Below are 16243 nucleotides of genomic sequence, written 5' to 3'. Positions count from 1 at the left end.
ATTCTGGTCTTGAAATGTTTTATATATTTGTTTTCATTAATAAAACCAATTTCATCTTGGCTATAAACCATGAAATCGATTCCATTTTGGTTAGGAAAAATTAAACAAATTTAAAAATAAATGAAATATTATTATTCAGTTCTTGAAGTGTTTCACTGACTGAATAATATTTAGTTTCATATGTAAAATCGAGTTCACCTTGGTTAGAAACCATGAAACCGATTACATTTTGGTTAGGAAACATTGTAACAGATTTCACTTCTGAAACAATGTCATTCAGTTTTTGGAATTGTGAAGTCTATGAAACCAATTTTAATGATAAAACGAATTTCATTAACAAAAACTTGTTATTCAGATTTTTGGAAAATGTTCAATTGAATGAACCATATATGGCTCAAATTTTATTATGCAGACGAACAATGAAACCAATTTCACTGATGAAAAAAATGAGATACGGTTTTAAAAATATTTTTATTGATGAATTCAATTTCATTAACGAAAAATGAGATACAGTTTTCAAAATGTTTTTATTGATGAAACCAATTTCCAAAAGTGAGACGAACAGTGGTTTGCCAATTTTGCCCTTTTTTGATTAAATATTAAACCTTTTATTTTATTTTATTTTTACTTTTATAATATAACACATTTTAATCATGACCATTGATCAAGAAAATGGATGGATGAGATTAGTTTGTAGGATTTGCACAAAAGGGGGTGGTTTAGTGCATTTGAACGCTTCGCTCTCTCTCTCTCTCTCTCTATATATATATATATATATATATTTGTGTAGTTGGGTTCCGATGAGAAAATGGTGGCAACACAAACCTTCATCTATCTTTATTTCAAAAACCTTCATATGCATTCTTTACCTATTTTTATTACCATGACTGAGTTTAAAAAATTAATGAAGTGAGATGATTAAACAAATGTAAAAGCTAATGAAAGCAACTGAAGATGATGGTAAATAAAAGTAATGAAGATAAATGAAGATTGGTGTTTTTTGTCAACTATGTTATATAGGATCTTTTTAAGTTTGAAAGCTAATCTACACTAGTAAGATTTATGCCCCTTTAGCATGCATAAACGTATCTAAAATATTTTTTAAAGTATATAATATTTATATTCGTTAAATGTAACAAATAAACTTACATACCCTCTTCACTTTGGTGAGGTTTGAACCCCTAACTTTCGAGGCAAAGACTCCGATACCGCTATGCCAAAGGCCCTTTGGTACTCTAACATGGTGTATCGAGTGAGATTGTAGTCCATTAAAATGGGTAAGAGCCGTCATCCTCACGTACCAGGTAAGACTCCATCCTTATGCCCATTTAGCTTTTAGTGGGTAAGATTCTCGGGCCTTGCCATGTTCATCTAATAACGTAAATGACCCGTTAAGCACTTATCGGATAAAAATTTAGTAAATGGCATGTGTAACCACAAGTTAGCGCCCATCATGCATCCGTTTTCTAGCTGAGATGATTTTTTTTTTATAATTGAAATTAATTTGTAACATTTTTGCCCAACATTAGTTTGAGGCATATATTTTTAGGGGCTAACTATTTAACAAAACAAGAATGTCGTTAATGTACAAAATCTTACATGATTCACACACACACACATTATATATATACTAGTGGTGTACCCGCACGATGCTACGCAGGTGAATCACAATTCTGAAACATTAGTTTATGCCTGAAACATTAGTTTATGCTTGAATCATGAGTTTGTGTAGTTATTTTACAAGTCAACTAATATATAAAGTTGAAGGTTAAGATGGTGTATTAGCAAAATTGAATGAAAAATTAATTGCACATGTATTGGGTTTCTAAACCCATATATTCAGAACTCATTACAAAACTTGAAATTATTGATTAAACAAAGAAATAAAATCATTTGTAAATAATGTTCATCCGTATAACCAAACGGTTGTTTAGTTTTCCTGATGCACTCATCCGTAAATAGTTCCTGCAAAAAATGACGCAATGCGGCGGGATGTAAAGGATTAACACTGCTTAAAAGTCACAGAAATCAAATAATCTTCTCTCTGCATCATGATTCTCAAGAACAACCTATGATCAATGTTGAAACTAAAGTATTAACACTGCCTAAAAGCAAATGAAATACGAACCATAAATTCTTTGTAGCTGATCGAAGTCTTGAGTTTGCTTCTTGTAAATCCATTTCTAGAATAAAAATGCAAAAAAGAACCTTTCAATCTCTCAATATCAAATATCCAACTATGCATAAAAGACAAAAAAAACAATAAAGAACACATAAAATCTATATTTTCAAAAAAATCCGAAAACATGTCAAGAACTTGAAAATTCAAGCTGCAAAATGGATGAAATTCTAAGGGGTCGTATACCAAACGCTTATTTGGGTAAACGGTTACCAAATTACATTACTTTACCGTATAAATATAGTAGGACCAAGAGAATTTTACCCGGTAAGTGAGAAGTTGGGTGGATGCTCCCTACAGGGAATGTGGGCAAAAAGACCACAGAAAAGTACAAGTTAACCATAAAAAGTAGCTTCATGAAGACAAGATGCCTATTTTTTTTCTTCCCGTTCTTGCCATTGAATTGCTGAACAACTTTACATAACGTATAAAGGGGCATTCTTCATCATTTCAGAACCATAAATTAGAAACTAAGGCCAATAGTCTAAGGTATAAGGTTTTATGTCTATGAGATTGAAAGGGGACAACCCAATGCATAGTTTGGAATAATCTACATACTTGCAGAACTTATCATATCTTTCTTTTTATGTGATTCATCTTCACTTAATAAAGTTCAGGGTGGCATCAATGGAGAATGAGACCATAAGAACTCAATAGTAATGATTCAAGTATTAAGAGAAAGTTTATGAATCTGCTTCAAAAAGAAATACTAAGAAACTTAAACATCTCATATGTGTGCATCAATATTCAAAAATCAAAAAACAATTCAGACCGTAACATATGAATTGAACCAAAATCAATTAAAAATAAAACCTAATACCCTAATACGCTTTGACAATAGTAATTCAATAAAAAATAAACTCATAATCGATTCTAAACAAAACTGAAGAGCAAAATTAAATGGAATTCAAAATCACCATTGTAACTTATGTTTTAGGACTTGTAATTAAGATATTGATCTAAATGGTTATATATATGTAGTATATATATATATATATATATATATTCACGTACAAAATCGTACATGATTCACACACACACACACAGACATATATATATATATATATATATATTAATATTAATGTACAAAATGATACAGGTTCAAAAGTCATCCGCTTCCACTTTTTTTACGTTAATATAAAATCACATGTGATTTTGTACATTAACGACTTTTTTTCTAGTTTTCTTAAATAGTTATCGTTCTCGTTTGAACCTTTCTCTATATCTATATCTAAGTTGTACTCGTAAAACATCCCCAAAATTTGAACGCATTCATCAGAGAACTTGGGCAAGGACGGTGACGGCATAGAGCATCAAGCCACTATTACCCTAGGGTCGTTTCGACTTATGATTTTTGATTTCCTAGTCTCTCTTTCTCGACTCCTCTTTATTCCTGATTTAAGTTCCATCCTTTTTCATATCTAAGGTTTCTTGCCTTTCCCAATTTGCCAATGACGATGATCAATAACAATAATTAACTTCCTTCTCCCATTTAAAAAGTTTGAAAGTAAACAAAGTAAACGAAACATTTCAAGAATCAGAAATTACAAAAAACAAATGAAATCATAACGTTTTAAAACAAAGAAATTGGATAAAGATCGAGTCTCCATAACACACATGGTGCTTAAAGACCCTTGATTAATTAGGTACTAGAATTTTGACTGAATTTGATCGACCACGTCCACGTCCACCTGAAAAGCCTTTGCCAAAAGATCATTTGGAATATCAGGTTTTGCACCAAAAACAGCATTTGCAACCGTAATAACCCCCGGGTTTTGGCTGCTTAGACCGACGATGGCAATAGCATTGCCATGGCCAACATTTCTCTGAAAGTGAACCAGACCTTCGGGGAAAACAAAAACATCACCCTTCTGCAGTACTTTGYTGATTAGACGGTTTTCAGGGTTGGATGTGACAAACCCAACTTGGATACTGCCTTGAATGACGGTCAAGATTTCAGTAGCTCGAGGATGTGTGTGAGGAGGATTAATACCCCAAGGAGCAAAGTCAATGCGAGCCATGGAGATACCAAGAGTATTGAGAGCTGGTAGTTGGGCAACGGTGACTGGAGTGACTCGAGATCCTACGGCATTCGAGGTGTTTCCCACCAAGTGTAATCCACTAAAGAAGAAATCGCTTGCCTGTACTAGCTTTGCATCTTTGCAAGCAAAACCGTTTACTAGCACTATGAAAACAAACAAAAAAAACACTTAGCACATTTAAATTCAGAACTATAGCAAAATCCAATCAATTCAAAGGAATTGAAATAATTAGTAACCTGGGCCTTTGGAGTCGGCAACACAGAAATCTTGAAGAGGGCTACTGTCAGATGCCAATGCAATAGAACAAGTTATCATCATAAGCCCAACAAAAAGAATATGAGAAGAAGCCATATATATATATATATATATATGTATGTATGTATGTATATGTGTGTGTGTGTGTAATGTTAGATTGTTTGATCAGATGGAAGATAATGAAGGAGATGATTACAGAAATGGATTGGTAAACATGTCTGGTTTCATTGCTTTTATAGCATAGCATACCACTGGGAATAATGAATATATAAAGCCGTCCTACCACCAACAAGTTTTGGATACAATGATACCATAAAAAACAGTGATTGCATTGTTGACGATTAAACAACTATGTGCATGTAACCGTGTGGACTTGGTCATAGAAAATGCAAATTCTTTTTTACTAAAACACATGGATAGTTAACTTCGCATTTCTTTGTTGGATTGTATGAATAAGAATCTGTTTGAAGTCCTTATAGGCTTATTTGCATATAGCTATTTCTTAATTGTTTGATAAATAGTTTAGTCTACTACAACAAAATCTGATTTATTGAACCCAAACAATTTTTAGGTCGTCGAATAGATCATTTTATTGGACCAAACAATAAAACTTCTCATCTAAAGATGTTGTAATAGGTTTATAAGATGTTTTTGGACGTTTTAAGAAGTTTTTAGAACATTTGTAATACAAAATATTGTATGAATTTTTTTATATATAGGACACTTTTGAAAAATGTCTTATTATCACATCTTTCTATACAATACTTGTTTTTATAAGACATTTTTTAAATATTGTCTCATAAAATAGTTAATATGATGTTTTTTATAAAAAAAATGTCCAAAACGTTTGTTAGAATGCGCTAAAGCATCTTATAAACTTATTACAAAACTTTTAGATATGACATATTTTTGTTGGTCGTATAAATTAAGTTTTAGAAAGAAGTCTATTAAAACGGTCAGAAAATTTTGACGTCCTATAAACTCAATTTTGTTGTAGTACATAGTTGCATTACATTAGTTAAAATAGGTCATTGATATGTTTGAATTACTGCCATTATCCTGCCGAATTGTCTACAAGTAACTTAACACAGTTCTGTTTTGGTAAACCGTAGCCGACGTTTTCACAATTTAGAGAGGAGAAATGTGCCAGGTCAGATCCAAGTACCATTCTTCCCAATGACCCAGAGTTGTGGGAGAGTAATGTCGGAGGCCGGCACAAGGGCCACATTTATAGATTCAGACCAGTCAGGATCCCTAGTGTGATAATCGAGTCTTGGTTATTACCTAAGATATTTTTTACGTGAATTAATTGCTTATATGAATACATGCTTACATGGATTAAAAATGTGAAGTATGTGTTAGTATGCATGAAATTGGTATGTATAATGAAGTATGTATGTGAATAGACATACATGAGTGTACATGCATGATGTGTGTGTGTGTGTGCATGCAAGTGGAGAGGAAGTGAGAGGCTATTGTAGCCGACTTTCCTGAAAAGGAAAGTATAAAATGAGGGCTTAGCCTCCATTCTCTTCTTCTTGCCACTTTTGAAAACTGGTTGAGCGATTTAAAGAGAGAAAAAGGTTGATCGGATTGCTTTTGATTGGAATCAAGTGGATTCAAGTGGTGCTCAATCTTATTTCTAAAGGATTTTAAAAGGTGAGTGGTTAAATGCTTTCAAATTACTTTAAATTGTATGTTTAATTGAAGCTTTGAAATGTTTATTTGACAAATGATAATTTCGATTGGATTATGTTAAACCGGATGGGTATTAAGCGATTTCAAGTTAACCAGACAAAGGGTGAGCGGTTTAAAGTTTAATCGGCCAAGGCATGAGCGGTTTAGAGTTAAACCGCCTAAGCACTAATCGATATGGTCTTAAACCGGACAAAAAGGGTTGGGCGGTTTACTCATAAATCGGACACTTGTTGGCTGGTTTAATATAAATCGCACAAAGTGTGTGCGATGTAGGAAGTTGGTGAGATTTTAACTATATAAATCGCTTGATTACATTGATCGGAGAAGTATGAATACGATTAAAATTAACCGGTTTATTTAAAACGGACGATTATGCAATGTGTTGTCCGGATTACTAATCCTGACAAAAGTGTTGGAAATTTATTCTAAGTGTTAAATCGAACAAGTTATGTGAAGTGTTGTCCGGATTTGTTATCCGGACAAGGTTGACCGGATTATGGGTTGACTTGTCAAGTGATGATTCTTTTAATCAATAAAAAGGAATTTTGACAGAATGAATTTGAACAGATAATAATTCTATTGACTGCGGTCTATTCTATATGGAATTGTTTTATGAAATATTTTGATGGGGAAATAAGGATGACATATCAAGGAGAGGTGTACCATGGGATAAGAGTGACATATCAAGGAGAGGTGTACCATGGGATAAGGGTGGCATATCAAGGAGAGGTGTACATTTGGATATAAGGGTGGCATTTGTATGTGTGTGTTACGTAATATAACTCTTACTATTATATCCCTTAAGATTACCGTGGTCCGAAATCTTTATTTCTTTGTGATTTAAAGGTTTAGGATCAAGGTTCTTATTGGAAATCATAGTCTGGATGTTATTGAGGAGGAGATAACAGGTTTGGCCTGAAACTTTGAATAAACCTYATTTTACTTAAAAGGTTTAAAAGTAGGATTACGATATTTTGGATTGTGTAAACCTGTTTAGATTTAATGTATTGTTTGTAAACAGAGAATTAGGCTTGATAAAGGGAAAGGTATTGGTATTATGTTTTTACTCGTTTATATATTTGTTATATATATGAAAAGTTGTTTTTACGTAAAAGTTTTGGTATTTTCACCCTACAATAACATAAATAGGGTAACTTACTAGACCTTGCGGTCTAACCCTCGTTTTGTAATTTTAAACAAATATTGCAGGAAGTGCAGCCGGTAAGGAAAAAGGGAAAATGTGATAAATTCCCTATTTGTTTATCTACATGAAGAATGACTGATGATATGTATAGTTTTGGATAGATGAAAGTTGATTAGTACGAGAATTATCTTTTGAATTTTTGGACCAAGTACTCAGTACTGATAGATTCTTGTACTAAGGAACCTATGTGGTATCGAACATGTATTCCTTGTATATGAAGTATATGTTACATGAAATCTATGGAATGGGGTGTTACAGAAAGTGGTATCAGAGCCTGAGTTTAAGGGATTTAGGTATTTAACAGCATGATACCTAGACTTAAACTGTTTTATTGCATATTAAGGGTCYCRGACATAGTTAGTACCAATGGAAATAAATATGATTAGTTGAAAGAATAGTGTGTAAGGTAAACTRTAATTACATCTGGCCAATGTAATTWTGAATTTACAGGTACATAACTAAATTTGAATACTTCATTATATTTGGGAATGTGAATACGTGATTATTAACACTAAAATCTGCAGATGTCTAGCCAAACCTGGAGATCTGAAAGAACGGCTCGTCCAGAATCTGAGGAAAGAGAAGAATCACCTGTTAATCTTTCGACTAGCACTTCCGGAAATAGAGGTCGAGGAAGACCCATAGAAAGAGACAAAGAAAGAAATCAGTCGCAAGGAAGGGGTCGGACTGAAGTTCATTCTGAACATGAAGAATCCCATTCTGGGAATGTTCAGGAAAGATCGGTGCCCCACCCGGAATATGTAATCAGGGATATGTTGGCAGAGAAAATGGGGAAGTTACGGGAAACTTTGACATCTATCATGGGGATACTGGCTAGGGTGGAAACGGAAAGAGTGGAAGTTCATCCCTCTGTTCCAGTCACCCACAACAAGGAGGGAGATGTCAAGATGTTTTTGGCATGCAAGCCACCAACCTTTTCTGGGGAAAGGGATCCAGTGAAGCTATGTGCTAGATCAAGGAGATGGAATCTGTTTTCAACACCATTCGGTGTCCGAAAACAGATAAATTTCGATTCGCTGTCTTAGTATTAAAATCAAATGCTCTGTTTTGGTAGGAAGTTGAATCATTAGCTAGAACGGATGTCTTATCGACATTATCTTGGACAAAGTTTGTGAATCGATTTAAAGAACAGTTTTGCCCTAAGACAGTTGTACGACAAATGGAAGAGGATTTTCTGAAATTAGAACAAGGAAATGGAACAGTTCGGGAGTATACCGAGAAATTCATTGAATACTCTCGATTTGCCGAGCACTATGTTTCATCAGAGGAAAATAGAAAGGTACATCTGAGGTTTGAAACCCTCAATCAGAGAGTTTGTAATCGCTATGAACCCTAATACCTTCTCACTTACTGTGGATGCGGCWGAAGTAACGGAACGAAATAAGAATCGACAATCAGAAGGAAAAGTTGTGGAGAAAAGAAAGTGAGAGGGGCCTTCATCAAACTTTCGAGGGCCAAAAACCGTGAAATATGATAATAGAGCCGATCAGAAGGTCGGTGAGAAAGTCTGTACACAATGCCGATAGGTTCATCAGGGTGAGTGCAAGATGGACCTAAGGAAATGCTACAAGTGTGGTGAAGCGGGCCATTTGTCAAGGAGTTGCCCAGCTAACAGAAAATGTTTCAATTGCAATTTTCCGGATCATATTCAACCAAACTGTCCATTGTTAAGAACTCCACAGCTGACAATGGGGAGTAATGTGTCGGGTACTCGGGGAAGACAACTGTAAATAGAGGAGGGCAAGGAGGGGCACGGGGACGATCCTTCTAGATGACAAAGAATGAGGCAGAGGCATCGCCAGATGTAGTAACAGGTACATTCCTTCTGAATTATATACATGCTAAGGTGTTATTTGACTCTGGTGCAAACTTTTCGTTTGTATCACCATTGTTTGCTCAAACAGCATGTTTGAATTATGTGTTACTGGATGATGAATTAGTAGTTGATACTGCTAATAGTCGGGAAACTGTTACTAGAATATTCAATAACTGTATTATTGTTATTGAGGGTTGTGAGCTACCGATTCGATTATTTCCTATGCCGATGAAAGAATTTGATGTGGTAGTGGGTATGGACTGGTTGGCAAAGTATCAGGCTAGTATTTTTTTTGTAAAAAGAAAATGATCAGAATTACTTTGCAAGAAAAGGGGAGTAGTTGTTATCTATGGTGATCTTCATAATCACTATACAAGTATTATTAACTGTGATAAAAGCTCAGAAAAGTATCCGAAAGAAGTGCCAGGGATGTTTGGCTAATGTGATTGATGTAAAGAAAGAGAAAGGAAACGAGGAATCAATCCCGATTGTTAATGAATATCCGGAAGTCTTTCCAGAGGACTTATCTGGATTACCGTCGGACCGAATTATTGAGTTTCGAATTGATCTCATACCAGGGGCTGCACCAGTAGCAAAGGCACCGTATCGGTTAGCTCATCAGAATTGAAGGAATTGGTTGCATAGTTGAAAGATCTGACTGATAAAGGATTCATTAGACCCAACACTTCACCTTGGGGTGCTCCGGTCTTATTTGTTAAAAAGAAAGATGGGTCTATGCGAATGTGTATAGACTACCATGAGTGTATAGACTATCATGAATTAAACAAATTGACAATTAAAAACAAATATCCTTTGCCAAGGATTGATGATTTATTTGATCAGTTGGAGGGGGCAAGTTATTTCTCTAAGATTGACTTAAGGTCGAGATATCACCAGTTAAAAGTCAGGGAGGAAGACATTGCTACAACAGCTTTCCGAACTAGGTACGGACATCACAAATTCTTAGTTATGCCCTTCGGCTTAACTACGCCCACAACCTTCATGGATTTGATGAATAGGGTATGTAAAGAATATCTTGATAAATTTGTTATAGTATTTATCGATGATATTCTTATAAACTCTAAGACTGAAGAAGAACATGCAGATTATCTTCGTTTGATATTAGAATTATTGAAAAGAGAAAAGCTATATGCAAAGCTATCCAAGTGTGAGTTCTGGTTAAGGGAAGTTCAATTTCTGGGTAATGTCATATCCGAAACTGGGGTAAAGGTGGATCCAGTTAAAATAGAAGCAGTTGCAAAGTGGGAAGCTCCGAAAACTCCTTCTGAAGTCCGAAGCTTTTTAGGACTGGCAGGTTACTATCGTAAGTTCATTCAGGACTTTTCTAAGATAGTCGTGCCATTGACTAAGTTGACTCGAAAGAACATTAAATTTCAGTGYGAAAAAGAACAGCAAGAAGCTTTTCAGCTATTAAAAGATCATCTTTGCAGTGCACCTGTGTTGACCTTATCCGATGGATCCGAAGATTTTGTGGTATACAGTGATGCTTCGAAGTTGGGATTAGGATGTGTGTTGATGCAAAGAGGAAAGGTAATTTCTTATGCGTCAAGGCAATTGAAAGATCATGAGAAGCAATATCCAACTCATGATATGGAATTAGCAGCAGTGGTATTTGTTTTGAAAATCTGGAGACATTATCTTTTGGGGACAAAATGTCAGATTTATACTGATTACAAGTGCAACATTTGTTTAGCCAGAAAGAACTGAATATGCGGCAACGTCGGTGGATTGAACTTGTATTTATGATTGTGAAATCCTCTACCACCCAGGAAAAGCCAACGTGGTAGCTGACGCTCTGAGCAGAAAGGAAAAAAGTGAGACTATTAAAACTGTAGCAGTGAGAATGAACTTAGTTCCTGATATCCATAAAGTGATTCTGAAATATCAGAAAGAAGCAATGAAAGAAGATCTTGTTAAGTCAAAAATTGGGTAAGGTGATTGCAACTCTAGAACCGAACGATGAAGGAATTATGTGTTTTCAAGGACGAATCTGGGTACCGTGTTTTGGAGATATTAAATTAAAGTCATAAATCCCGATACTCTATTCATCCAGGTACCAATAAGATGTACAGGGATTTGAAACCTTTTTATTGGTGGCTCGGATTGAAAAGGAACATAGCCAAATATCTAGAACAGTGTCTGACATGTTTACAGGTTAAGATTGAACATCAAAAGCCGTATGGAAGCCTTCAATCTTTGGAGATACCTGTATGGAAATGGGATCACATTACAATGGATTTCGTCATGAAATTACCTCGAACTCCAAAAGGATATGACGCGATCTGGGTAATTGTTGATCGTCTATCTAAATCTGTGCATTTTCCACCAATAAGAGAGAATTACTCTTTAAAAAAGTTGGCTCAGATTTATATTAAAGAAATTGTAACCCGACACGGAGTTCCACTATCTATTATCTCTGATAGAGATAGTCGGTTTACTTCAAAGTTTTGGGAAGGTTTGCAAAAATCTTTGGGGTTTGAAATCCGATTAAGCATAACTTATCATCCGCAAACTGACGGGCAGAGTGAAAGGACTATCCAGACTCTTAAGGACATGTTGAGAAGTTGTATCATTGACTTTGGAGGATCGTGGGAAGATCACTTGCCGTTAATAGAGTTTGCATATAATAACAGTTATTATTCCAGCATCCAAGCGGCACCATATGAAGTGTTGTATGGACGTAAATGCCGAACGCCGTTGTGTTGGAACGAGGTAGGTGAAAGACAGTTGACGGGTCCAGAGATTGTTCAAGAGACTTTTGAAAAGATTGAACAGATCCGTAAAAGAATTAAAACAGCACAAGACCGCCAGAAAAGCTATGCTGATAATCGTCGAAAGCCGATTGAATTCTATGTAAGTTATTTTGTGATGTTGAAAGTTTCGCCGTGGAAGGGTGTTATCAGATTCGGAAAGAAAGGTAAGCTCAGTCCGAGGTATGTTGGACCATTCAGAATATGTAAGCGAATTGGGCCAGTTGCATATCAATTAGAACTACCAATAAAACTAAATCTGATCCACAACACTTTCCACGTATCGAATCTGCGGAAATGTTTAGCTAATCCAAGTCTAGCTGTACCGTTACCAGAAATCAAACTGGACAGTAAGCTGAACTTTGTGGAAACACCGGAAGCTGTGATTGACCGAAAGATCAGGGTGTTAAGAAACAAAACGATCAGCCTGGTTAAGGTTCAGTGGAAATTTCACAAAGGACCAGAAGTGACTTGGGAATTGGAGTCGAAAATGAGATTAGAATACCCATACTCTTTGACTAAAGGAATTCCGGGACGGAATTCTTTTGAAGGGGTGAATAATGTGATAACCGAGTCATGATTATTACATAAGGTATTTATTACGTGAATTAATTGTTGTTGGGTTCAAGTATGTGCGTTTTTGTTGTATTCAAGTTCTCCATATTTTACATGCTTTGTAATAGATTAGCTTAATACTTTTCTTAGTATAAATAATAGTTTACTATGTAATTGTCATGAACAAGTCATTAACATTTCTGTAAAATGAGATTAGCATTGTAATTTCTCTCTCAAGCAATCAAAGAGATTTTGGTGATCTATTCTCTCTCTTTATTTCATTCTTAATGTTCTTGAAGATCTTCATCAGTTGTGTATAAATTTGGACATTTCAATTGGTATCAGAGTAAGCTGTAGCAGTTTGATTAGAGGATTAAACCATTTATCAAGAATTTGCACGAATTTTAGTGGAAAAATCGATCTGTGTTCATAGTGTTCTTCACCTGTTATTCGTTCCAGAATCTGATTTTAGGCTTAACTCGTTTGAATTTTGGTTGTTAATTGATAAATCATACATCGCTAGATTCGCATTTTGATTTAGAACAAATTTGATTCACACTGTTTTTGATTTTAAACAAGTTTTGAACCTGATTTGATCGAATTTTGAGTTTTCGAAAACTGTTAAGTGTTCTACAAAATTCATATTTTTTTTCATGTTTTGATCAAAATTTTTGGTGAAAAAGTATGAAAATTGTGTTTTTGCTTGAATATTAGTCCGATTAACTCTTGTTCGATTTAGGTTAATATCGTTTAAAGCTTGTACGATTTAATACTTGTAATATTTGTGTGAATTGAGTTTGATCGGATTAGGCTAAACCGGGTAAGTCTTGGTCGGATTAAGAGGTAAATCSTTCAACTCTTGTGCGATTTAGTGAGCGATTTAGATAATCCGYTTGGTAAGTCGATTGTGCTTTGTRCGATTTATATTGTAAAGTGTGCGATTTATTTGAAGTCCGGTTATAGCCTGAGCGAATTGGTGAGCGATTTAARTGTAAGGTTGAGCRGTTTATTATGAGATTTATGTTGTATTGTTKAATATTTTGATTGATCGTACTTTGACTGTTTGACCGTATKTTGACTTTGATTYTTTGAACGGACTCGTGAACGGATTTTGACTTTGTGTTGTGATCGATTTAAATCTTTGACTTTTTGATCGAATTGATTTTAAGCGGACTTATTCATACTTTGACTAGTTGACTTAGTTGACYTTGACTAGTTGACTTGTAKAMTTTTTACTTCCGTATTTCATTTTGGAAATTTGACTAAGTGTTGAAATCATCCGATTTTAGAATTTTAATCCAAATTGATTTTTGTGTCTTATCCGTATTGAATTTTGCATTGTCCGTATTAAATTTGCTTAATTGCTTAAATTTTGACTAAGTGTTGAAGTTCACCGGATTTCACTTCCGGGTTACGTGATAAGTTTGCGATTTGAGATCTTTTGTTGTCCGGATTTCTAATCCGGATAACTTGTGTGTTAGAAATTCAAATCTATCTTTTTGTCCGTACTTCTAATCCGGATAAGCTTGACCGGATTTCTAATCCGGATAAGCTTGACCGGATTTCTAATCCGGATAAGCTTGTGTACTTAATTTTTCTAAGTCTCGAATGCGTGCATATTCTTGTTTGAGATTTATCTGATATTTTTGAATACTGATCCTTTAATAYAAATTTTGAACTGCAGTTGATCCTAAAACATACTAACTGATAAATGAGTTCAAGAGAAGCAATGGCTATTGGTACTGACACCAAGCCACCAGTGCTGTTTCGAGGAGACTACAATCAATGGAGAGATGGATTTCTCAACTTTATAGAGAGAATGAAGGAAGGTGATCTAATAATGGAATCCTTGATGGAAGGTCCTGCTGTGTTCTATCGAGAGACACCTGCTGTTCCAGAAGAAGGCAGACCTGCTCAGAGAGTTATCAAGGAAAAATTCAGATATACAGCTCAAGAAAAAAAAAGAGCCCACAGCATACGAAGAAGTCAAGGCTAAAGATGGTGAGTGCCTTGATGATGTCTATAATAGGCTTACCAGACTGCTAAAGAATCTGACAAAGAACGGAATCTCTAAAACTTTTAATAGAGATAAATGTTAAATTCCTCAACAATCTTCAACCAGAGTAGAAACCATTTGCTAATCATATTAGATTCAATAAATCCTTATCTGATATTGATGTACATGAAATCTATGAAACTCTGAAGCAGAACGAGGAAGACGTTTTGGAGATCCGAAATTCCAAAAAGAAGAAAGAGAAGGAAGTTGCTGACCCTTTGGCTTTTGTATATGAGAAGAAAGAGAAGAAATCAAAGAGCAGATCTAGAAAGCAAGTAAAGGAAGTAAGCCAATCAAGTGAATCTAAAGAAGAAGAAGGTAACAGCTCAGATTCAGACTCTGAAATGTCAGAAATTAAACATGCCATGGCGATGCTGACTAAAGCATTCCAAAAGAAATTCCTGAAACGACCACACTTGAACACCCAAAGATTATCGTCGGGCTCAAAATATGAATTCAAAGACGAATTCGGCGAGAAGAAGAAATATGAAGAAAAGATGTTCGAGAAAAAGTATGAGAAGAAGCCGGAAGAGAAGATGAAGTTTGTCAAAGGTGTAGCTGATGATAACACAAAATGCTATAACTGTGGCAAGCTAGGCCACTTTGCTGTAAATTGTAGAAAGCCGGTAACTTGAAATACCGACTACTAGAAAAATAAATTTCTTCTCTCTAAACAAAGAGATGCCGGGAAAGCATTCATGGCAGAGGATGATCACTGGTTGAATCTGACAGATGAAGAGGAAGAAGCTGAAGCTGTTGCACACGTGTGCTTGATGGCTAAATCTGATAACTGGTCTTCAAATGAAGAAGAAGAACAGAGTGCGGAAATGAATGAAGAGATATTGGAGCAATCATGCATTAAACAGATGCATAAGATGATGCTCAAACTCCAATATTTCCAGCAAGAATTAAAATCAGAAAAAATGCGTTCAAACAATTTTGAAAAAGAATTAAAAACGCAAAAAGAAAAATACATCAAACTATTTGATGAAAATGCTGGAAACTTGGACTGGGCTAAATCTTTGTTATTTGAGTCCAAATTATTTGATGAAAAATCCAATATCTTAAAAGCTAAATTATTTGATTTAAAGGAACAATATAAATCATTAGAATTAGTTAATGAAAAACAAATAGTTAAAATAAGTAAGCTTGAACTTCAAATGATTCAATTAAATGAAAAACTGAAGTCTAAAGAGGAAGTTTTGTATAAAAGAGGACAAACTTATCAAACCATTTTCCTAAACAAACTATCTGAAACAAGATTTTTTTAACCCTAGGGAAGGGTTGGGGTATGAAAATCCGAATTTTTTAGGAAAAACTTTATATTATGCCCTGACCTTATACAAATTTGAATATTTTGATTGCGGTCCCGAGTTTTCGGTAAAATTTACAAAATCTTCTGATGAGGTGGAACAACGAGAAGATTACAATCGACAAAGAAAAGACAAAATGCAAGTTCCGTTTGATTATACAAACCTAAATGAAAGTTATAAAAATCAAGACTCTGCACTTTCAATAGATTATTTTCACAGTTATTCAAATGCAGAGCTCGAATCAAAACCTCCTGAACCAAAGCTTTGTACTCCTACTTTAATTTTAGAAAAACAAGTGGTTCAGTTGGAAAAGATTTTAACTGAAGAACGACT

General features: G+C 34.8%; 1 protein-coding gene across 1 annotated transcript; it reads right to left on the bottom strand.

Annotated features, from left to right (window-relative positions):
- Positions 1-3828: 3828 nt before the first annotated feature.
- Positions 3829-4683, bottom strand: LOC112515593 (putative germin-like protein 2-1). The gene is made up of 2 exons (XM_025122490.1): positions 4458-4683; positions 3829-4364 (listed from the first exon to the last, which is right to left on the bottom strand). Exons 1-2 carry the CDS (start codon positions 4570-4572, stop codon positions 3829-3831), a joined length of 651 nt encoding a protein of 216 aa, XP_024978258.1. The 5' UTR covers positions 4573-4683.
- Positions 4684-16243: the final 11560 nt, after the last annotated feature.

This window comes from Cynara cardunculus (assembly GCF_001531365.2).
Source record: "Cynara cardunculus var. scolymus isolate 2C chromosome LG 7, CcrdV1, whole genome shotgun sequence".
Taxonomy (NCBI): Eukaryota; Viridiplantae; Streptophyta; class Magnoliopsida; order Asterales; family Asteraceae; genus Cynara; species Cynara cardunculus.
Note: the sequence above shows the minus strand (reverse complement) of the source record. Positions and strands in the feature narration are given on the sequence as shown.